The following is a 24,607-nucleotide window of genomic DNA, read 5'->3' on the forward strand; positions in this document are numbered from 1 at the left end:
GAGAAACCGAGCCAAGACAGAGCATTGGATTCGCCACTGCAGCTGCTCTTGGTCAAGTGGTGTGGACCGTTTGGGAATCCCTCGACATCACATAGAAGTGGCATTCTCTGCTACTTGCTGTTTGTATGAGTTTCGCAAGCCAGCAAAACCAGCGCAGCACTACGCAATAGTGAAACTACTGAAACGCGAAAGTGCGGGCGGCGCAGAGTGTAGAAAACGAAACCTTCGACCGCTTGCGTTGTTGTCAAGGGTAACATCGATGAGTTGTTCTTTCTAAAAATCAAATAGAACTGGACAAGTAGCATTTTTTTTTCCCGTCTTATAATACAATACAATGGTCTTTTTATTACGAGTGGTTGAGTACTAGTGACAGAATTATATTGAGGAGTGCCTTCATCATTGGGTTAGTACTTGAATGTCCTTGGGGGAGTCGCTAATCGTGCCCTGAATTTATCTCAATTTCTCATTTACTAGAGCGCTGTTCGTGGTAATATTGACACCTTAGATGTTCTCGAGCACTAATCTATCAGTTTAGCTTGACTTAATATTTGCCTTCAGCATTCCGTTAATGTAGCACTGAACCTAAAAACTAAACAGAATATGCTATTTGCATATTTCAGAAACGCTAGTAAAGCAGACAGCACCAGTGTTGTGCAAACGAGTAAAAAGCCCTGAACAATCCGTGGCTGGTACAACTGCGCCAATAGCGCCAAGGTGCTACATACCGAAAATTTAGTTCGAGGTATGCTTTGGTCGAATTATGGAAGGATCATACAATTGGGACTTCATCAGCTGTATCTGGTAAAAACTAAAAAGTGGAACACATCGAACGCATCGACCTTTGAAGTCGGTTCTGTGACGACTGTAGGCAGTCTTTAAAAATACAGTTGACTTCTGTTAATTCCACGCTGATGGGACCGACGAAATTGATAGAATTATCCGGCAGGTTGAATTAAACAAGATGCAGAAAGAGCTGCAAAACAACCGCCGATTCATTTGGCAGTATTTGCCCGAATGCTACATGCCCCCAAATCAAACACGCGCCCGCTTTCTATGTGTCCAAAGTAGTAACTAACGTAGAAATTAGATTAAAGCTCCTAAACAAAGTAGAAATCTGATGCACACCCGATTGTCTAGCAAGAAAAATTGTTGCACAATGGCCGCCAGTTTCATAAAGTCAGCTTCGCCACTCGATTTGTTTTGAAGTCAGATTTGTCGCCGTACGTACATGTTATGCGGTAAAGCATGCGAACGTAGGTTGTTTTGGTTTTGTGTCCCACTGCACCACGCAGGCTATCTTAACCCAATTTTTTTTTCTTTTTTTAAAAGGGGGTAACGTTAGAATTGGGTAAATACTGTAATCAAGCATTGTGAGCTGCAGTTATGGCTTGAAAATCTTCCATAGGGTGGGCTGAAAATAGGCATTTTCGAAGAGAGATGATGTGTGATCTGTGCATTCACTGTCCACTAAGCTCCTCCGAGACAGACGGAGCTGCCACTAAGGGGCTTATCTGATGAAGGCAAATTTTTGGTATCGAAATAACGAAAGTTTGGGCTTATAGAAATGCATGGGCACTGGCTGGGACCTTCAGACCTTCCTTTATTTTTTTTTTTCTCTTCAGAGAGGCTAGCAGTCAGTGCAACCACTTGAAAGAACTTATTTTGCCTTGACGCCTACCCAGTGAGCAAATGCACGCTTTTGAAATGTTCCCAACATTTTTGTTGTTTTCAGAATGAGCTCGAAGCACAAAGGCAACTGCACCAGACCATCGATGCACTTCGAGAACGACCGACGGCAGCAGGCGGCACGGCTCAAGCGGCACCATGATGAGCGCAACCGGATTATGCGCTCACGCCGGCTCTACTACAAGCATCGGCAGCAGCAGGTTAGTCAGCCTGCTGCTTATGGGTAGGGATCTCACGGGGGAAGGAAGCAAAAAATTCACAAGGTCTCTTATATTATCCCTACGACGATTTGAAGGCAAAAGCCGAAGTCCCGTGCACTAAACACTGACCCCCTTAATTCGCTTAGTCATCCCCCTTACTCATCCTCTTAATTCGCTTACTCATAGAAGACGATACACGACGGTGACCCGCACACCATCAAAATTGTTGCGTGAGTGTTTGCATATAGGTTAGACACGATTTCGGGTTGGTGTAGTTAGTCACTGAGAAATCTGACGTCAATCCGAGCATTTCTTCACGTTTTTGTACTTTGCTTACTCATAGAAGACTACGACGACGGTGACCCGCACACCATCAAAATTGTTGCGTGAGTGTTTGCATATAGGTACGGTAAGACGCAATGCCGGGTTGGTGTAGTAAGTCACTACACCAACCCGGCATTGTGTCTTTACTTTTTGTGGTGTCGGCCATTTTTGTACGATTTTGCGTCGACAACACGGTTTTCGTCCAAGGACGTTGAAGGTCAACTGAACGATGAGACATATAAGGCTTTCGCCTTAAAACCTAGCTGGGAATGCTGTCCACATGCTGTCCATCCGTACACACCACACACACTCCGTGCCACGCACATCTTCCTTTCTCTCTCGCTGCTGCACTCACGCCACCTGGTCCTTCCCCTGGCAACTACAGTCAACCGCACGTGGCCTCCGAGAACCGTGCCTTGCCTCGCCTCACTTGGAGCTCTTGGTTCGCGTACGCAGCCTCTGTCTCCTCACATCGAATTTGTGTAATCTTCATTCTTCTGGCTTAAACGACATTGTGAATATTCAGATTGCCCACAGTGAACAATATATTCTAAGAGTAACAATTTATAAAGATTACACATGCACTCAGAAACTCGTTGCCTTCATACGTATAGACAAAATATGTTTGCTGGAAAATTGAGAGAGCTCTGAAGCCATGGACACAAATGTTAGGCAAATTCATGCATGCCATCCATCATTCCCATGGTAGCTGAATGGTCGCACTGCCAGAGTTTCCTGTAGTAAATTTTGTACGAAATGCTGCACGCCCAGCGATTTCCAGTTACTCCTGTTTTGCATCAGTTTTCTTCACACCACCACTCGGTAATCAGTGGCATTCGCTTAACTCTTTCCCTACCTTGGGAAAAATGGCGACCTTTTGAATGTTATACTAGATTTTCTTTTCTGAAAGAACTATTCAATTCAAAATTGTGTGCAATACACGAAAGGAAAGCAGGGGAGATATTCTGTAAGAGTCCACCTGGTGGACTGTCCATTTCGGCTGTCGCTGATTGGCTTCAGCTGTACGAGCGAGAAGGAGGCTGGGGGCACCTGTCTCCTCTTCGCTCGTGCAGCTGCAGTCAATCAGCAGCGGCCGAAATGGACAGTCCACCAGGTGGACTCTTACAGAATACCTCCCCCCAGAATAAATGTTCTTTCCAGGCATAGAAATTTTATTAGCGAGTTGTATGCAGTAGCATTATATTTTAGTTGCCCAAAACAATATTGTAGAGTAAAATTTAACAATACTTGATAAAATACACTTGTTTGTAAAAAGAAAATGCTATAAAGGTTGTTGAATATACATCACCATCAGAGCGCCAGTATCTGTGAAGAAATCAAAATTTTATCTTGAACAATACTCCCGCTACAAAAAATTAGCTGAAAGCCCTATAGTTGTGTGTGCCATGTTGCAAAGCAGTTTTTTAATGTGAAACATAGGGGAACATTGCAAGTCTTGCCGTAAATGTTATCTTTTGCACAATTTTGCTGACTTGGCATTTCTTTGGAATTCCGGTATGTAGTATTCAATTTAGCTGGCTGTTGTGGAATAGCTTGAGATAGTGGAAAAGCTCAAACTTGCGGTGCACCCTGCATCATTGCTCTCTAAATTAAGTTCATATAAGACGGCAACATCCTCTGACTTGCTACTGTTCGTGCCATCGAAAAAAATCAACTGCAGACACGGCACAATCGCGAGATTCGCAATTTATCTAAGCACGCACAGGGTTTGTGGGGGTGGGCATTTTCGCTTTGAAACTCCCACTTCCCTTGAGCCCATTCAAAATCCTCACCATGCAAAAAGAAAGCTAACTGTACGGAAAACGAAACTAGTTCTTATACTATAAGCTAGATGGCGTGGTGGACTTGTGAGTGCTGCGGAAGGTCTCGAAAATGGCGCTTGAAACCATAGTTAGCGGTCTAACAATGCTGAATGGGTGCGGTAGGGAAAGAATTAATGCAGTTGGACTGCTCGTTGTAGGCGTCCTGTCGTTGCTGTGTCTCATCCCCTTGTATATCGCTTTTGGCAGCTTTAGTGATGCACGACATATTTACATCACATCACATTTATCTCTGTGGCACACTAAGACCCACAGTAGTTGACACTTTGAGAGCCAAATTTTTTTTTTTAGATGCGAAGCACCTTATGCTCGGGGCTATGTCACTCCTTCCCTCCCTCCGCCGTGCGGTGTCCACTTCCGGTTCCACTTCCACTTTCGGTTAGACTTCCGGTTCCACTTCCGGTTCCGCTTCCAGTTCCGGAAGCCAGCTTCCGGCTTCCGGAGAACGCTTCCGACGTTTTGTCCGAATGATCCCCAGGTGCTTCGCCCACTCATCATCATTCACTTCGTCCTCTCATTCTCCTCCCGCAACGCCGCGACGAGTGCCACGGACAGCGCCAGCGTCAACGCCAGTGTCAGCGCCGTGGACAGCGCCACGGAGAAGAGGGCTCGAGCCGCTGCCACGAAACGGCAGCGGCGACAGGCTGATCTGAAAACTAATGGGAACTTGAGTCGACCCCATGGCTGCTTCGCATACTACTCAGGGTTCCCCTATGGGAAGATGGTGTAATTTTTTTTCAAGAAATGCATCCACCCGGAGCCAAATTTCTTTATGGCAGATATAAATTTGTCAGTTACCTATTTCGAGAAAAAGAAAAGACAAGCGAATAAATTTTTGTGCAACATTAAAATGACAAAACTTTTTTAAAGTTTGTGGTTTTGTATGCAGTTCATTGTTGAATACATGGATAAACTAGGCTGTGAGCACATAGGATTTGTTTCTGCCTCCTTACTTTTATGGTGGTGACCATTAAAATTGTGACCATTAAAGGGCGTAGTACCTGCAGGATTTTTATGATTTTGTTCAGGGGTTGGCAGGCATGCAAGTGCCGGCATGCCTTTGCAAGACTAGATCCATCTGCAGCCAACACCACTGTCCTCCTCCTGCCTTTGGACAGTTTTTCTCTCTGCGTTAGAGGCCGTCACGAGCCCCTTGCAAAGAAATTCATGCAATCACTTTAGAAGTCCAGGAAAATAACTGATTGTAGCTGAAAGTTGTGTGGCCTCAAGACAGCACGCCTTGCTCCGTCAACCGCTTTGTGTGTGTTTGCAGGACTAAATTGGGTATACAGTTAAACCTGGATATAACGAAATTGACAAATTCCCGAAAAACTTCATTATAAAGAGGATTTCGTTATATGAAGGTTCGGCACGAAAATTCGGAAAAGAAACGCTTACCGTGTTTACTTGATTCTAACGCGCCCTCAATTGTAACGCGCGAATGTCACACCAGGTACCGGATGCGTGGACGTGTGTCGTTTCGCACAAACGCAAGGCATCGGAAATGAAGAGCGAGCGCCACGATGACGTCGTAGCATCGTATAGTGTTACAGTAGAACCCCGCTGTTACGTTCCCGGGGGCTACGTTTTCCCGGCTGTTACGTCGTTTTCGGCCGGTCCCGACACAGCTCCCATAGAACCCAATGCATTGGTAACCCCGCTATTGCGTCGCAATTGTGGGACCGTTCCCGCATCATACGTTGCGAACTGTGCGCCGGCCTGAGTGGCCATTTTGACTTTTCATGTTGCTTGGCTTGGTAGCTTGAGGATGGCATTGGCCGCCCCAAGTGCTTGGGGCGATAACTATGACGTATTTTCGGTTTCCGCCAGCAAAAGTATGGCCCTTGAGATCTTTATTTGCTATATAAAAATGGTGTCTATGATGCGTTGTTGCCCTCAAATTGGTTTTGGCTCATAGATATTCAGTATAAAGTCCAAGGGCGATAACGCAGTCACCACGCGCCGTATGCTGTATGTGCGAGGGAAAACGTGCGAGGGGAGCCGACGATTGCGTCTAAATCTCTCGCACGCTAGAAAAGCAGGGAGGAAGCGCGCCTTCTTCCGTTGCGCTCGAGGCACCGGCGAGGGAGCGAGGGGGGAGGGATAGCGGGGCGGCGTTGTACTGTACTCTGGCATCAACTGCGTCCTGCGCGGCGGCGCGCGGGCCGTATCTTGAAAGCGATCTGCGTTTGGGCAGAGTCTAGCAGTCGGCGGCTCGTAGCTTTGTGCGTGTTGTGTGTTCTCGGCGCTCAGTTTGCGTTGAAGCGATAGACAACAGCACGAAGGTCACTTGGCTCGCTTCTCCACCAGCGTTTCACAGCGCGTGTCCGCACTCATCGAGTGTGATGGATCACAGCGTGTACCAGCGCGTCGGTAACATCAACTGGAAAAGGAGAGAGTGCCGGCTTGGCGGGCTAGGCCAGCTGCAGCCAGCGGCAGGATAAGGTTTGAATGAAGGGAAGGGGAAAGGTCACGCCCACGGCGGCAAGATCGCCGGGTCGAGGGATGCAGGCCCGCCTTGCACACGTACGCACGCACACGTGTGCCCACTTTGCATTCTGTCACGACGGAGAAGGTGCTTCCGGTTGCTGCTCGCGCAAAAATGACAAAATTTGGGGCGAAATCTCTAGGTTGTCGGAGAGGAAAATTCGTTATATCGGAGGGGGTCTCTCGCTGCCACTTTGTTACGTAGAGGTCTCAAATACATGTGCTTCTATGGAGTAACGGCGGGGAATAGAAAAACTTTGTTATATCCAGGAATTCGTTATATGGAGGTTCGTTATAAGCAGGGTATACTGGGGGGGGGGGGGGGTATTCTGTAAGGGTCCACCTAGTGGACATGTCAATTTCGTCTGGTATTGAAGTGCTGAGTGGCTGGGGGTGCCTGTCTCCTTCTCACATGTACCTCAGCCCAGCCAATCAGAACTGCAGCAGCAGATGAAATGGATACGTCCACTAGGTGGACACTTACAGAATACCCCCCTCTTTGTTTTGAGACAGTTGGTATCTGTATCCCATGATGACAGGCTTTGCACATAAACTAGGGGACAATAAAACGTAAAGAGACGCTTTGTGCTTCTGTGTCGTCACGTGTTATTGCACGGCCGCTGGATAAAAAAAAGGTGCGGCCTGCCGCTTGCATCGAAAACGGTGTGATCCGCCGCGGCGCCACACGTCGGGGGCTGTTGTCTGGCATCGGCATAGCAAATGCGTCAGGAACGCGCTTGGAACGCCGTCGCGCGTGCCAGCCGACAGCGCGTTCCATCGCCGATGACTAGCGCCGTTCGGCCCAGCCAAGCGGCCGACCGTGCAACTACGGCTGTCACATTCGCTCCCATTGCAACGCGCCCGACACGGCAGGCCGCACCTTTTTTTTATCGAACGGCCGTGGTTATTGTCACCTAGATTGCGCGCGAAACCTGCCACCATGTAGCCTGAGAAGTGTCCCGAGGACCCTTCTCAGGCTACACTTTGTAGCTTTTTGCTCCGAGGTCTCTTTCCCTCCTTCGTTTTGTGGGGACTAATAAACTTTAAAACTTTCTATTATGGATTGCAGTGCTAATATTTTGTTAACATTTGTATTGACTCACGTAGGATGAGCACTCTGGGAGAGCATTAAAAAAGTAGACGCCTGGTCTTGCCTGCCACGTTTCTTGTCTGTCTTTCAGATGCTGCAAGAAACATTCAAGGAGAGCATCCGTGCACGGAAGCAGGACCTTGTTGACATCCAAGCCACCGTGCGTGAGCGACAAGTCCGGGAGCAGGACAGGCACCAAGTCTACCTGGCTTCACTTGAAAACTTGTATCCTTGGTGCAATGAAATCATTGCTTGCCTGTTAGTTTATTACTTTTATATTTATTTATTCATAGAGATGTGCAAATATTGTGCAACTGGGTGTGTGAAACAGCACGGCAACTGCAGTTTGACAGGCATGGTGCACGATTAAGCGCCACACTTTGTAGTTCTTGGTGTCTCTGTTGCGTTAAAACCCTTCAAGGAAACATATCGTGCACTGGAATCGAGATCATCCCAGCCATGCCTTTGATTACACTCCCTCCGGGAGTGGCCCACAAGGAGCTTTGTGTGAATGTTACCAATGAAGGCTGGCAAATGTCCTGTGCAATGATATCGTATTAAGAATGCTTATCAGGTGTAGGCATTGTTGGCGATCTCCACACGATGTCACTCACGTTACGTTGCATTGAAACTTCATCATCATCATAGTCAGCCTATCCTTATGTCCACTGCAGGACTAGGGCCTCTTTCAGCGTTCTCTAATTGCCCCTGTCTGGTGCTAGCTGATTCCAAGTTGTGCCTGCAGATTTCCTAATTTCATCACACCACGTAGTTCTATGCCATCATCAACTGCGCTTCCCTTTCCTTGGCACCCATTCTGCAACTCTAATAATAAACCACCGGTTATCTGTCCTCGTGCATTACATGGCCTGCCCAGCTTCATTTCATTTCTCTTAATGTCAACTAGAATATTGTCCACCACTTTTTGCTTTCTAATCCACACTGCTGTCTTCCTGTCTCTTAATGTCATGCCTAAAATTTTTCATTCCACTGCTCGCTGCACGGCCCTTAACTTCTTCAAATACTTTTTTGTTAACCTCCAAGTTTGTGCCCCATATGTTAGCACCCGTGGAATGCAAGGCTTGTACACTTTTCTTTTCAAGAACGGCAGTAAGGTGCTGGTCATTTCTTGGGAATGCCTGCCGCATGTTTCCAACCCATTTTTTCCAACCAGTCTTCATGGTCCCGGTCCCCTGTGAGCGATTGGCTTAGATAAATGCACCCTTACTCAGATTCTAAAGGTTGACTGCCCATTCCGAATGCTCATTCTCTTGCCAAGCTATCTAACATTACTATCGCATCGAAACTTAAGAGAAGATGTACGGTGCACTATATACTTGGGGGCAACTTTCCATGGCATTGAAGGGAAAGCTACGGTGAAAAAACACACGAGTTGGGGAGTTCTTTAAAGAAAATACCATATTCCATACGTGTTAGCTTGAGCTGGGGAAGAGAAAACATAAACGTCTTATTCACAGCAGCAAATTAAGACAGATCACACTACTGAGTGTTAAATATGGCTTTGTTCGGCTTGTTATTTTTGCATTTGGGCAAATGCGAAACCGTCGCTCGTGGAAGCCACGCTGATTCAGTCTTTGTTTCGAGAAATCGAAAGCGCTGTCAAACTCCTCCAGTCTTCTTGGCGCAGTAATACACGAGCAAAAAGCTCTGTCCCCGTAGCTTTCCCTTCATTGGCAGAGAAAGTTGTCGGTGAGTTTACGCCTCCAGGATCAACCTGCTGGGAGTTCTCTGTGGGCATCGAGAACAAAGATCGGTGACTGTCCTTAATAATGCTGTATATATGATTAATTAAAGTATTTGTTAGGTGTGCATATCGTTGGGGATCTCCACAGGGTGTCGCCGATGTGTTGAGTTCCTCCTTGACCCGTAATGTCACGCACACCACAGCTACCAGACGCAGCTTTCTCTGCTCACGGAGTCACTGGCCAAGGAGAAGGTGGAGATGAAGCAGCGAGTCGCAGCTCAGAGCAGGGTGAGTGAGACGTGACTGAACACCTTGCCTCCAAGGTTGGCCTAGGGGCTGCTTGGACAGTGTGTACTGAAGTTTGGCGATGAGTTGATTTGGGGGGGGGGGGGGGGGGGAGCTAATTGCGAGAGACTCGTAGTTCAAACATTGTTATAATAAAGGTTGCGTCCAACATGACAATATTGTCCCTAAAGTATCTAATATTAAGTATTTTTTTAACTGTTTTAAGCGATTCAAATGCAACACTCGAATTGCATGGCGGCCAACGCTTGTTGCGCCACTGATGAGCGCTGGGGGGCCGACTGCAGTCACCGTGCATCACAACTACTCTCGCCGTCAGCGTATACAGTGTAGACCGCTTATAACATAAGTTGCTGGAGTCGCGAATATCCGTGCTATTAGCGGTACCGCGCTATAACCAAAGCAACAATTTTCAAGGCTCGCACATATGCAAAACATGTGCACCGAGCCGCCACGCGTGATGCGACAGTCGAGGAATGCGGCTAGGACGTTTGCATTCAGTTTACAGTCGAATCTCGTTAATTCGAATCCAAATCACGCAGCGGCGCCTCCGACCGGCATTGCTCCGGCACCGCCACAGAATAAAACCTTAGGAGAGACCTCTCAATGTTGGGCGCGAACAAAACAAAAAAAAAAAAAAAGAAAGAAAAAAAATGCGGCGGAAATTTCACCCTCTCTCAAATGGCAAGGTCGCCGATTCTGCGTTGCACCGAAACATGCGTGTACGTGCCGACGTCTCATCCACGCTACCGTAGCCAGCTACTGTAGCCATGCGTAGAAAATGGCAGTGAACCCTTCTTTCTCCTTTATGCTTCCTCTACTTTCTAGTCACGTGTTGACCTTGCAAGCTGGCTGCGGCTACGGCGCAGAGGGAAGCAGTGGTGCTATCCTAGGCCGGCCAACGAAACTGCCCACGCCGGCAAACGCCCGCTTCCCGATACCGGCAGAAAACGAAACTTAGGAGCTGGCGTCGGGCCGGCTGGAGCCGTGCAGGCGGCGGGCGCGCACGGTGACAGTCGAAAGTGAGGGAACTACGAGGGAGGGCAAGGGGAGCCACCGAAGCGGCGGAGTTGCCGAGGCGAAATCCGCTTCCCTGCCGCCCTCTTCCCTCACATTCCACGGTCTCCGCGTGCGCCCTTCGCCGTGCTGTGCCGGCGCCGCCCGCTCCCTGAAGTTTCGTTTACTGCCGTTATCGTGAAGCGAGCGTTGGCCGGCGCTGGCAGTTTTGTGGCCCTCGCTCGCTATGCGCGCCGTGATATTTCACGACTCTCACTCAAGATTCCGGTTTCAGCCTCACTGGCTGTTCGTTCGCACCACGTGCCCTTCTCCTCCACTTCGTCTCTCTCTATTCCTCGAGCACTCCGTTTGAGGGGAGCGTTCGCCGTCTCCCGCTGACTTCTGTACTCCCAGGCAGCCGCACTGTAACCGGTATTCCGTTTCCCGCAACTGCACTATAAGCGATACGTGTATACATGGAGTGCTATGGGAAAATTAACGGGAGTCTGAAAAGACTGCACTATATCCGGTCCTGCACTATAAGCGGTTACGTTATAAGTGGTCTATACTGTACCATTATTAGCTCGGTTTCCCAAGGGCCCACCGGTGGCACAAGTGCTGGCAGCTGTGTGCTCAGATTATCGAGCTTCTGCGTGTACTGAAAACAGCGATAAAAGAAAAAGTGTGATTGATTGTATACGAAAGAGATGCAAGTGCGATGCCTCAAAATTGGGTGCGAAAGATGTCCTGTCAATTTTGATGGCCCATTAGCAGCTTGCCGGGGCAATACGTGACATATGAACAATGCTAAATTGCAAATGCGCTTTGTGCCGTCAGTAACTAACCATGAATAACGATTAAATGAAGCTTAAGAAGGTTGATGATAAAATTATATAAATGATAAAGAGCCTGCAGATGAACCAAGAATTTTCACCAGGGAGATGCTGGACAGCTTGAGTAGTACAGTCAAATGCCTCTACAGCAAAATGGCCTGTATAAGGAAGGACTGAATATGTCCCGGCAGAATTCCTATCTTTCATATTTATTGTTAATAGAATTCCTATCTTTCATATTGATTTTGAATGCCTCTGCAACGAAGACCACTGCAGCAAATTCGCCTGTGCAACGAAGGAGTTAAGGCAACTCCAATAGCTGATTTGTTGCTTTACAATGAACAACGCATGGCGGTGCTGCCGCTGCCCTCTGCAGAAATCACCAAGGTGCTCTCTGCCCTAGTGCTAACGGCAGCACTAGCGATGCACTTGATGATCGTGCCGATGTCAATAGTAGTCCTGCTGCACTGCTCCAGGAATTGCTAAACTTGTATGCTGCTTATTGCGATGCATATGCAGCTGCGACGGCTGACAGATACGTCACAGTTGAAGACGACAGGATGAAGTCGTAACTGACGACCGACGATGTCTTCAAAGCCATCTAGGGCAGAAACAGTGTGAATGTCACCGAAAGCAACATTGATATAGATCCTGTAAACGAACCGAGTATAGTACTTTGATGGCAAGAGAGACGATAGCAGCATTCCCTAATCTGCAGCTTTACTTTGCATAGCTGCTGCGTTTCACCGCAGAGGATGCTTTGAACTTTGGTGCAATAGGGTTGGCTGTAGTTGCACATTCTGTCAGACAAAATGTGCACACAGAAATCACTGACTTAATTCACTTAGTCTCACTTTAATTCATGTTAAATAAAGGTTTTCGTGTCCTGAACGTGCTTGTGGCCTGCAATGGTGGAACAGCTGCGCCAAATTGTTCCAAGAGTGGCCCTTTTGCGCCATCGTGCTCCAACATGGCATTTTAGTGGAAAGTTGCGCCACGCCTGCGCCAAGGAAGCATAACAGCTGCCTCACTACTAAAACTGGAACCAAAACCTAAAGCACGCTAACATCGTCACCACCACCATCATCATGGAGGGGAACCGAGTGGCCATAGCTGATGCCATCACTCCTCTTTTAGTTGTTTTCACTCTTTTGTTGCATTTCTCTCTGGCGAAGGTTCCAATGTTCTGCCGCTGTGCGGTCTTGTTTGTGCTGTTTGCGCTGCAGTTCTCTGTTCCTCATACTACTGGGCGCTGAGCTTGTTCAACGAGGCTGTCAGATCATGGAGCAGCTTTGAATAATATGTTCGGTCACACATTGTTTAGCATAGTTGTTGACAGTGAAACTTTAAAGATACCTTGTAACATACGTATTCAACTGCTACCTGGTTAGGTGGAGGAGCAGAAAAATAAGAAAAGAGGGGAAGGCAGGGCAGTTTAACCAGCAGCCAATAATTTGCTTTTAGTGGGGACCTTCCTTGCTGCAAGGCAGCATGATCAGAGGAGCATATCCAATGGCTGTAATTTAAACAGCTTTCACATGACCCAACGCACAGTTACGCAGGAGAGACTTTGCATGTTAGAAAGTAATCTCTGGACGTCCTCGGTATAAATTTGGTGTAGTTGTGTATGGCCTATGGCCTTGACGTTCCTTACGTGTCCTTGTTCCATGATGTTAAATTTTTTTTTTTTAGTTTTTCCTTGCTTTAAGCACGGCAAATGTGCAATCGCCTTTTGCATTCTATTAAAAATTGACGAAACTAGCCTGGTAATTTTTATCCCTTATTCCAGGTTGATACGCCTAAAGCAGGCTCTGCTATACAGTGTAGACCGCTTATAACGTAAGCCGCCGGAGTCGCGAATATCCGCATTATAAGCAGTACCGCACTATAACCAAAGCAACAATTTTCAAGGCCTGCACATATGCAAAACATGTGCACCGAGCCGCCACGTGTATGCGACAGTCGAGGAATGCGGCTAGAACGTTTGCATTCAATTTACAGTGGAATCTCGTTAATTCTAAATAATTCTCGCGGCGGCGCCTCCGACCGACATTGCTCCGGCACCGCCATAGAGTAAAAGCTTAAGAGAGACCCCTCAGCCTCGCGTGCGAACAAAAAAAAAAAAGAAAAAAAAAAACGGGGCGGAAATTTCACTCTCTCTCAAATGGCAAGGTCGCCGATTCTGCGTTGCGCCGGAAGATGCGTGTATGTGCCGACGTCTCAGCCACGCTACCGTAGCTACGCGTAGAAAATGGCAGTGAACCCTTCTTTCTCCTTTATGCTTCCTCTACTTTCTAGTCACGTGTTGACCATGCACGCTGCGGCTACGGCGCAGAGGGAAGCAGCGGCGCTGTCCTAGGCCAGCCAACGAAACTGCCCACACCGGCAAACGCCTGCTTCCCGATAACGGCAGAAAACGAAACTTCGGAGAGCTGGCGCCGGGCCGGCTGAAGTGGCGGCGCCTGCACTGCGGCGGGCGTGCACAGTGCAAGTGAGGGACCTACGAGGGAGGGCGAGGGGAGCCACCAAAGCGGCGGAGTTGCTGAGGCGAAGTCCGCTTCCCCGCCGCCCTCCTCCCTCACATTCCATGGTCTCCGCGTGCGCCCTTCACCGTGCTGTGCCGGCGCCGCCCGCTCCCTGAAGTTTCGTTTACTGCCGTTATCGTGAAGTGAGCGTTGGCAAGCGTTAGCAGTTTCGTGGTCCTCGCTCGCTATACGCGCCGTGATATTTCACGACTCGCACTCAAGATTCTGGTTTCAGCCTCACTGGTTGTTTGTTCGCACCACGTGCCCTTCTGCTCCACTTCGTCCCTCTTTCTTCCTCGAGCACTTCTTTGGGCACCCGTTTGAGGGGAGCGTTCGCCATCTCCGCACTTCTGTACTCCCAGACAGCCGCACTGTAACCGGTATTTCGTTTCCCGCAACTGCACTATACGCAATATGTGTATACATGGAGTGCTATGGGAAAATTAACTGGAGTCTGAAAAGACCGCACTATATCCGGTCCTGCACTATAAGCGGTTACGTTATAAGTGGTCTATACCGTATTTGTTTACTATATCAGTTAACATCGAGACCATGTGGTGTACAGATGTACACTTGACACTGTGCAAAAAGTGCTTATCACTGCCTCAAATCACCTCTTTGCTTGCATAAGATCAGGCTGTCAAATGGCTGTTCCACCACTGAGCCTGCCATGTTGTAAGTGGTAAAGTGTGCGACCTTTACGAGGTTATGAAGGATTTTTGGAGGTCCCGAGTGCTTCGTTGTAAAGGCAGGAGAGACTTTGCACGCCTGTATAGCATACACAAACCCCTCTGTTTACTGGCCATCAACCTGAACTGAAAGTTTAGCAAGTTGGTAATGATTCATTGTTGAACTCCAGTAGGCACAAAATATGAAGGACCTAGGAAGAGTTAACAAGCACTTATTCACAACTCAAGATTATTTTGGGAATAGAGGGTACATGTATACACCATATAGCTAAAATGAGCATTTGCAGAGTGATGCTTTATCATTCAAGGAATGTTAAAAATCAGCAACCAGTAGCAAATGGTCAGCAGGTCACGTGGTGTTTAGGAAAATGAAATCTTTTTCAGTGATTGCAACAGATGGCTCACTAATGCATGCACATGCTATGATATAGCTAATCGAAAATGCGCATGCGCAAGAAGCTATAATGAGTTTTGTGGCTTACACAAGCATGCTAACTTTTGAATTTAGCACTGTGGGGTTTGTGTGGTTAGTGTCACTAACATGACAACATGGCTGCACCGAAGCCACCAGCTTCAATCTGAATTCGGCCTTGTATTTATTCTCTGTTGCAACAGCGGAACAAAGGGTGTAGTTATCTTTCACTTAGTCATATCTCTCTTCGAGGGCTCAAATAGGTGAACAGACACCTTATTTGCAAAAGTGAGACGCACTTCATTTACGAGCAGTAATTGGTGGTTGAGCTCTGTTTAAGTAGTTTCCACCCGACATTGGTACTCTACAAGTTTGCCAAGCCGTTGATGCGGTTGTAGTTAAAGCCCCTGGCCAGAGTTCACAGCCAGAGGAATTGTTGGAGTCTGTCAGTTTCTTTTTTTTCTGTAATTGCCCACCATTCACTTGCTGTATTTATCTGTTGTTTCTGTCAGCCTTGTTTCCTTGGCTGGTCATCAGTAATGAAAAGACGCAGTCCTAGCAAAACTATAGGGTGCTGCTAGTTTTCTTACAGAATTTCCCTTTATCTCATCCCAGGTGCTCGAGAGAATGCGGCGTGACTTCAAGGAGCAGTTAGAAGCCGAGACGCGAAACCTGTACCGTCTCGTGGCCCAGCCACAGGAGGGCTGGGTGTCCACGAACCAAGCCGTGCCAAGCCAGAAGCGAAGCAGACGTGTCTGAAGCTTACAGCGCCAGACTACATGACCCTTCTTTCCATTCCAAGTCATCTTTCACTGCCATCATCCCTGTCATCATCACTGCCATCATTGAACACTTTTTGGCCTTGAACAGGCCCTGTTGACTTCAGTCACAAAATTTTTTAAACATGAGTTCCGCGGCTTTTATCACTCAACCAGACTTAGGAAATAAAATATTTAATTTCTGTCGGTTTGTCTTCTTCTACATGGACTACCTTTGAATAACCGCTTCAGGTGCCAATTTAATTCTGTCCTTTAAAAGTTTCCCTACATTTTTACACCTTTAGAATCATGAAAAGCATACGGCTGCACGACATATTAATTTTCAATTCTTTAGCGGGTTTTGTCAAGTTTACAGGATGTGGACTTCATGTGGGAATTCTCAACAGAAACGTCAGATTCACGTGAGAACATCAACTATTTCATGTGTAGCATACTTGGAAAGCACCGGTCCAGGTACTTGGAATATACACGTGATGTAAAACATTGTATAAAAACGATGAAAGAAGTGGACCCGTCCCATGATGACATACTGATACTGAGAGCAGGCACTCAGATCTTTCAACTCGTTTTACTAAAACACCCACACATAGTATTCAAGCTTGCAGCAAAGGTCCAATCGGAAGTGCTTCAAGGTGTTTGCAATGAACTTTAAATATCATTTTTATCGGTGATTTTGCTTTTGAGGCACTATCTTGACGTGCATGGACACAGCACGTGAAGGGGATACAATGTGGCTGACTTGCCTTATAGAAGGCTTAGTTGGAGCCTTTTGGTTTTTCCTTGTATCACAGAGTTTCATTACTAGAGTGCAATAAATTCAGCTGTCATGCATGCTTCACTGCACATAGCACAGTGCTGCTAGATCACCGTCAGCGGAAAAGTTTGAGTTTGAGGACAGCTTATTCTAAAGTTCATTTTGCTTTCTTTCTATTTATCAATACTAGAGGTACTAAATTGCTTTCAAATTGAGAAACACAAAGTTTGTAAGTACACATCCTCAAAACCAAAACTAACTTGTTTCAGCATCCGTGCCGGAAGTTTGCATGTTGGCCGCGTGATGTCGGGCGCACTGCTTGCCACTTTGGGCGCATACGCTCATATTTGGCATGGCCAGATACTCGTGTTGCCCGCGCGAGATGCGTAGAACAGGCACGTACAGCCTCACAGACACGTACGATGGGCGCCTTGTGAGTCAGGCCTTTAGAGCAGTTAAATACTTTTCGTTTATGATAAACATGTTTTATGCATGATTTCTAGCACAAATAAATTTCAGCAGTTTTAGCCATGTGTGTCGCTAGATGTAGCTAATGTTTGGCAAGTCTCTCACCGTGCCTGCTGATTTTCTTTTTATATTCCAAGTGAACTATTCTTATTTGTAATGTCCTGCCAAATGGCAGAAATTATAGGTTAAATGACTCTAATTATTGGCATAAGATGATCTTCTAATGAGGAATGAGCTATAAGAAGGCTAATATAGCAATCCACAAGGTCATTTGAAGCCAAAACAATGAAGTTCAGGCATGTACTTCCCGTCATTCCCGTTCAAGAAGAAACTTTCATAGACTATAGTGCCAGATTTCTCTTTAGGGTATGTATTTAGAAACTCTATTGTGCAAAGACACCATCAAACAATGTGCTGTTGTAGACAAATGAAATTTGAATGAAAATGTGTAAAGAACTTCTCTTGTGGTTAGTGACTACACGATGCACACTGCTAAACTAGCTGGTTCATACTTAACAGATTGTATTGCGCTGATAAGGACAACTCTTTTTTTTTTTTTTGCTAATGGATCTTGTTTGCTGCAGTGTTGTCCTAGTTAGCTAGATACAAATTGCAAAATTGAATCTGTGAGTTTGGACTGCCGTGTATCCTGTTGGGGGTCAAAGGTGGTGTAGGCACCAGGCTGAGCGTACAAGCATACACAAACGGATTGTAGTTAGCTTTAACTTTTTCGTATTTCACGTTTGTCCAAGATAGTACTTGCTAGTTGAGTCGCAGGAAACTGCTTTTCACAAATATATAGTTTTTCAGGGTTCAGCAAGAGTATCAGACAGGAAGTATGGGTCAGTGAGCCGCAGGTACTGGGGAACATGATTCACTGGTGCCAAATTTCCACGAGACAAAGCGCGATGCACACAAGAGAAGCTTCAGAGTTGTTACCACATAACAGTGCTCATAAGATGGCATATAACTTATACATTACAGAAGGCAGTCTGACATGATGAGCGAGTAGCTGAAGTATCACTTTAACCCCTTAAGTTTTTTGGAGGAGCTCAGCTCGTCAACACGATCCTGGTGTGTGCTCGTCAACGTCAATAATCCTGTTCTCAAAGCGATTTGGACAAACTCAGCACTGCCGCTTAGTTATATTTCTACTATGTAGATGGCTAAAGTGCCAGTGTTTGAAACCTGTGGTTATTTCCCTATTTTTTGTTTTACTACAGAGATGACTGCACTTTTTCAGTGCCTAGAAGGCCACTATAATTCAGTATTCGTCTTTGCAACGTAGATGGCAGCCATTTCATCAGCACTGGAGGAGTGTGTTTATTGCGGTCCCTTTTCTACTACATAAAGGTGCTGCGTAGGTGCTCAAAGACCACGTTTTCGGAATCGAGCCATTTTGCACTATTTGGCAGATTTCGAACGATAGCATCTATACTGGTATCGTTTGCGGAAATCACAAGTACATATATACGGCATGGCGAAGAGGTAAAGTGGGGTTTTCTCGCTTAAAATCTTAATCAAATAGGTTGAAAAAGCTTCAGAAGGGTTTTTGATGGAGTGAAGTTTGGAAGTACGCATTAAAAAAAACAAAACAAAGGCAGAATAAGATCACTTTTGGTTAAAACAAAAAAATATGAACGGTTCAAGTGCCCCTCACCAGGTCCCATTGAAAGTTTTGGTCATATGCTAGAAGTTGTGAAGGCCCTGTTCAGGGAGCATTGCACCAAGAGAATTTTACAGCAAAGCTGTGAAATATATACTTTCAGCAAGTATACTTGAGCAGCAGCCTGGTCGGCTATCAAATGTGAGCCAGCAAACTGCCAGCAACGCAGCCCTACCAAGCCATGAATACACAGCTCGACACCGGCAGCAGTAGTGAATAATTAAAATTTTTGAGTAGATTTTAGGCAGTGACAAATCAAACCTCTGGGAATTCTGAAGGGTGCAAGAATGCCCACCCAAACAGAAATAAATGTTTTCTTTCTCCGTCTCTCTCTCCCTATTACATCTTCCCTTTGTGTATGAGTTGCTTGGATTCGCGTACATCTTCGAAAGTTTCTTTGAGAAAAACTTCAGTAGTAGCCGACGTAAAAGCAAACAAAATACAATTGGGAGGCCATCATGCAATGAGGCGAGCTCACCCAGCACCTGACGGCAACGTTTCTCTTGCATTGGAGCCAAGGACTCGCCTCCATTTTCATAACCCTCACCCCCGACCTCCCCCCTCCTTTTAATGCTGCATAGCATATTTCCAGAGGCAATTCCGCACACACTGCATGTCATGTGAATCACCGAGCTCTCGCTGCTGCTGGTAATTTTTGCAGTACACGCACTGTGCGTGAGGTAGAAGCGCTTTTGCACGTGACGTCGTTCTGCTCATGGCCAATGCTGCTCCTTCAAGGAGAAAACTGCGCAAGCTTTTTTCAGAATTTTCGGCAGTGTGCGTGGCATACATCGGTGTAACAGTTTGCTGCATGATTACCTGTCATGATGCTTCATCATTACTGCATGATCTACGCACTGTGCTCGTCTCTTCGCAATGCCCACACCTGGTGAGGGGTCCTTCAATAGCCTGTGTTTCCACAACACGAAACAGAAGGCAATTTTCTTGCGGTCCTAGTGTGTAGCACAGAAACGAGAAGTGCACTACTTGAAGGAGTACTGAAACACATTTTTGAAATTCTGGAAATTCTGCCACATGTTTCTCGCAAGTAAAAAGATGATACCTATGAAATGTGAAGGTTAGGAAATGTTTAAGAAATATTTTAGTTTGACACTAACAAGCAAATTTTTCTGGCATTGTGTAGAGATAAGGCTCGGTATGATGCTTGCTCATAATTAAATGGAGCGCCGGATGTGTTTCTTCTGGGTGCGCTTGCATGTTGCAGCAGCAGCAGCAGTCACAGGATCAAGCCAGTGTCTCGTGACGTTGTGAACATAGGTCGGCAGAATAAGTGGATATTCGCTCACCAATAATTTTGTAGGCCATGTGCACTCGCTGGCGCTAACTCACGTTCCTACCTATGCTCACCAAGATTCACTCGCGAACGCAGTTGCCTCCATTGACACTTACTGGCACCCTGTCACTCGCATATTCATGTCTACTCACGCTTGCTGACCGTCACCCACTCAAACTCACGTCAGCGACTTTCGTTCAAACTCATGTCGCTCCTCTTCACATCCACTGAAGCTCACTAGCACTCATTCCCACCTGCGAAATGAGCTTAGAGCGAGTAAAGCAAGTGTATTCGCGAGTGAGTATGCTGATCTATGATTGTGACACATCCACCTCCCGTATACTGCTACCGAAACTGGTTCGAAGAAACAAGCAGCACAGGAAACTTGGGATGCTCCGACGCTTGCCAGCATTTTTGTCTAAGGTAATTCTTTAAAGGGATAGTAAAGAGTAGCATTAAACCAGTTTAGAAGCGTGAAGCTATTCTTTCAGGACTGTTTTCATTTATATGGCGAGGAAATGTTGGTTGTTAGTGGGGAAAATGGAAGGGCACAGTTCCTTTCTTGAATTTTGTGCGCAAACCACAGCACTGGTATATCCGGGTTGCATGTTGCGTTTCTGTGCCGAAAAAATTCTCAAGACTCCTTATGTTGAGTGTTTAGTTCCTCAATAGTGGAATGTTGAACTTTTTATCGACGAAACGTTAATTATCCCGCAGCAGGCACCATGTGAATCCATGTCATCATGAGGAGCTAGTGTGGGAACTTCGAAGGGGCGTTGCCACCTGCTTTCGTTTGTACAAGGATGTGTAGAATGCAAGTATGTAGGCTTTATTGTAATTTGCAGCAATTCTGGTCAAATGCATTTTAGGAAACTAATCACCAATGTTCTCGATAACGATAGGACGAGATTAAAATGCCTATATTAAATGGTAAAGATGAAAAAAAGTTTAAAGAATTATTTGCAATTATTTGTCTACCAGCAGCAATATAGGTTATTTTATAACACTTTCCCACAGCCTGGTATGAAGTTCAAATCTTGCACAAGAGATCCTACTTTTCCTGCTTCCAGGGAGCACAGAAAAAATTAACGGATGAGATGCTTAGAAACAAAAAAAATCATATTCGAAATAGGAGAATAAACAATATTTTGCATAAATTTTATCAGCTATAGTACCAACGACAATTGATCTCAGATGCAATAAGCCACATGCTTATGGTATTTTCGACCGGTTCTTTGAGTTTGGTTTCACAGTACTACAAAGGTTAAATCAAGTGCTTGATGAAAATTGATTTGACCAAGGACCCCCAGTACAGGCTCTTTTTAAAATGTCTCTACTTTCTCGCGTTTGACCTTGGCCAGTCAGTGCAACTTCATCTTCATCACTAAGTTTACGCACGCCAGAAAGCAAGCTTTGTTTTGAAAATAAGTAGACACCAATAATGGCTATCAAACTTGCTCTAGCAAAGAAACTTCAATGATATTACCACACCTTCGTAGTGCCACTGGAGCACTAGAAAATGATCAGTCGATGTTATTGCTTAGCAAGGAAATTTACCTGTGTTGCTGCTCCCATATGCAATAACCTTAGGTGAACTGTGACACTGTTGCAGTATTTCAGCAACTATCCATACTAAATTCAAAATGTGCCAGCATGACTGAGCAAGTTACAGCTCTTTGTAGCCTACTAATAATGTTTGGAGAATTTTTACAAACATGACGTAATTGAGTACTTTCATACCCAGTTTCCTGAGTGTATTTTTAGCGCAAGCAATTCTGTAATTCTGGAATTTTTTCCTGTAATTTTTTTAATGCAAGCACTTTGTAGCTGAGTAGGTACAGCAGACGTCCTGATAATGTGGATGTATATGAGTTGCTGGAAGAGCGAAAAATTACAGAACTCCAAACAATGTTTAAGACATCCATGGTCACCCAGAATGAAAAGGCACAGCGATGGCCTGCAGGCACAACACCTCTTCAAGGACACACGTGAGAACAGATGCTGAGCACACACACTGTGCCCACATTGTTATCTACGCACAATGGAATGGTCTTCATCATGCCAAGTTCGTGAAAACCTAAGGATCGTCCTCACTCCAATGTCCACAGCTCGCTCAGAAGCTCTTCCTTTTGCTTCAAGAGTCCTTCAACCTTGTGGAAGTTCGTCGGCGCCTCCTTGTGCTTGGCAGACTTGGCGCGCTTCATCATCTCCGCATATCCCTCCTCGAGTCGTTCGGAGAAGTCCCACTCCATTCGTGGCAGGTTGTCGTCGATGAACTTTGCCTTCTTGGCCACCGTCGGGTACCAATGACTCTGCAGCGTCTTCAGCTCCCAGAGGGAGCTGTCTACAGCCTGCGATTTGCTCGGGTCCGTCTGCTGCGCGTCGTACGGGTCTATGGAAACGTCCCGGTCCGAAGAGTCGTTGATCATGGTGACCAGACTGCGGTGCCTTATCAGGAGGTTGCCGATGAACGGGATGACATAGAGAAGGGCGTAAGGGGGAGCCGCCAGGGCCATGCGAGCCAGCCTCTTGGCGAACGAGGCGACGAGATACGCCGGAAGGTGAGACGACGACAGGAACAGGTCGGTGAGGAAGAAGAACCGGGCCCGGTACTTCTCGTAGAAGACGCCCGGCTCCAGCAGGGCGTACAGCTTCTCGTAGAAGTTGGGGTAGTCCAGGTGGTACCGGTGGATGAGCAAGAAGAGGCCGTTAAGGGCCAGCAGACTGTAGGAGCCGCCGCGGTTGTACGACTCGATGAAGAAGTCGGTGACCAGGAGAGGGTTGTGCATGTATGGCACCACTTTGTCGGGGAGCAGGATGAGCAGCTCCCGGTACAGCTTCATGGGAAGCTTCTGTCGCAAGAAGGTGATCCACACCGCCGACAGGCGCTTGACCTCTTGCTCGCGGTTGATGACGTAGTTAACACTCTCGCCCCCCAAAACGGGAATGGGCTCTCCCGACTTGTGCGGTTCCGCCGTCATGTCGAAACCCAGGAGCAGGTTATAGAGGTTCGACAGGTATCGATCGGTCATCTCCGGTTTCTTCGTCGTCGCAGACGATGAAGACTCTTTCACCTCCTCGTCTTCTTCCTCTTTCGACGTCGCCTTGTCCTCGTCGCCATCTTGTTTCGTAGCCGCCTGGGCGTCTATCTTCCTCCAGGTCCGAGCCACTTTGCCCAGCGCCCGGAGCGCGTACGTCTTGACGTCGGCCAGGTCGAGGAACTGGTTGAACCTGGAGATGACGCTCTTCATGTCGCGCTCGGGGTCGAGCAGCGCTTCGACGACGTCCGCCACTTTGGCGCTGGGGACGTGGTGTTCTCCCTGCTTCTTGTGCACGGTCTCCACCTCGATCCACTTCATGGCGACCTGGAGCGCAAGGCTCTGAATGCGGCCGGAGGACGAGGCGTCTGACAGCATCGCGACGATGCGGCGCCACGCGTCGGCGTACCGCTGCCGAAGCCATGAGTTGAACTTTTCGAGCGCGTTTTGCGATTCGGCGGGTTTTTCGGCTTCGCTCTCGTACAGGGCCGTGCTCGTTTTGAGGAAGTGACAGAACACCTTGTTGGCCGCTTGGGCGGCAGCGACCACGACGTCCTCGGAGTCGGAAGACAGACAGTCGACGATGTCGATGAGGAGGTTGATGTTCTTTCTGTCTTCGAGGATCAACGCGGCATTTTTCTTGATTTCGCTGGCCGACAGATCCGCACGCTTGCGCTTCGCCACGGTTTGTTGAACGATTCGCGATCGCTCGGGTGCGTCCGAATTTCTCTCGTCTTCGACGACGCTGTTTCTGTCGGTTTCGCCGATCGAGTCATCCGCCGTCTTACCTTCTGCTAAGGTCTCTTCGCTTGGTGACGGATGTTCGACAGCATCGGAAATGTCTCTGTCTTCGGTAACGGCGCCATTCTTGACCTTGCTGGCCGCACTCCGAGTATTCCTGCCTCTCTTGCGCTTAGCCATGGTCCCCCAACTCACTGGAGACTATTTGAGATCATAAATATAGGCAAATAAACCACTACCGGGAATGCACACGCGGAACTGCACGCCGTTTTGATTTTTGAATGGAGGCAGCCATGTTTGCTGCTGGCGTGGCGTCCTCTAGTGCGTAAAACAAGTTCGAGTCTTTAAACATTTGTTTTTGACATAAAAACGAAGAATTACTGCAATATTACCATTCTAAACGTTATAAAATTTGATTTATTAATTTTATTTTATATAGGCAGCTTGTTTTTAGCATGGCAGAACATTGCGCTGCAACGCCTCTTGTGTGACGCCATGTCATGTCGTTTCGCTGGTTTCGCATTTGTCGTCTGCTCGCGACGTGGCCGGTGCGGCTTGCCGCACTGCCGCACCACGGCAGCTCTTTCAGCAGCGTTTTGCTCGCTTAAAAAGTTCAAAAAGAACACAGGATTTGTGCGGGCTAGTGTCATTCTGTAAAATTTTGCACATTGCATGGACTAAGGAAACGTAACCAACACGCGCCCCAGCCTGAGTGGTGGCTACGGCCGTTATACTGGTGAGCACGAGGCTGGAAAGTCATGGTTTCGATTCCTAGC

At 47.0% G+C, this 24,607-nt stretch overlaps 3 protein-coding genes across 4 annotated transcripts in view; 2 read left to right on the forward strand and 1 right to left on the reverse strand.

Moving 5' to 3' along the window:
• The window catches only part of LOC125939705 (uncharacterized), a 29,760-nt gene extending 21,907 nt beyond the window's left edge, over positions 1-7,853 (forward strand). For both annotated transcript variants that reach the window (XM_049668161.1, XM_049668162.1), the window contains exons 8-9: positions 1,733-1,886; positions 7,720-7,853. In XM_049668161.1, the coding sequence (XP_049524118.1) occupies positions 1,733-1,828 (96 nt within the window). In that variant the 3' untranslated portion in view covers positions 1,829-1,886; positions 7,720-7,853. The remainder of the gene's footprint in view (positions 1-1,732; positions 1,887-7,719) is intronic.
• Positions 1,845-16,054, forward strand: LOC119454156 (centrosomal protein of 95 kDa-like). Its single transcript, XM_037716152.2, has 4 exons — positions 1,845-1,886; positions 7,720-7,853; positions 9,537-9,621; positions 15,707-16,054. The coding sequence occupies exons 1-4, from the start codon at positions 1,845-1,847 to the stop codon at positions 15,848-15,850; spliced, it is 405 nt and encodes a 134-aa protein (XP_037572080.2). The 3' UTR covers positions 15,851-16,054.
• A 4,811-nt stretch (positions 16,055-20,865) lies between these two features.
• On the reverse strand, positions 20,866-24,137 carry LOC119453457 (nucleolar complex protein 4 homolog). The gene has a single exon (XM_037715490.2). It carries the CDS (start codon positions 24,009-24,011, stop codon positions 22,143-22,145), a length of 1,869 nt encoding a protein of 622 aa, XP_037571418.1. The 5' UTR covers positions 24,012-24,137; the 3' UTR covers positions 20,866-22,142.
• Between the last annotated feature and the right edge of the window lie 470 nt (positions 24,138-24,607).

This window comes from Dermacentor silvarum, chromosome 5, assembly GCF_013339745.2.
Source record: "Dermacentor silvarum isolate Dsil-2018 chromosome 5, BIME_Dsil_1.4, whole genome shotgun sequence".
Classification (NCBI taxonomy): domain Eukaryota; kingdom Metazoa; phylum Arthropoda; class Arachnida; order Ixodida; family Ixodidae; genus Dermacentor; species Dermacentor silvarum.

Coding starts and splice junctions, on each gene's coding strand:
- LOC119454156 (XM_037716152.2), top strand. CDS start 1,845: ATGCGCTCACGCCGGCTCTACTACAAGCATCGGCAGCAGCAG. Junction 1,887..7,719: donor ACAAGCATCGGCAGCAGCAG/GTTAGTCAGCCT, acceptor TCTGTCTTTCAG/ATGCTGCAAGAAACATTCAA. Junction 9,622..15,706: donor GAGTCGCAGCTCAGAGCAGG/GTGAGTGAGACG, acceptor ATCTCATCCCAG/GTGCTCGAGAGAATGCGGCG.
- LOC119453457 (XM_037715490.2), bottom strand. CDS start 24,011: ATGGCTAAGCGCAAGAGAGGCAGGAATACTCGGAGTGCGGCCAGCAAG.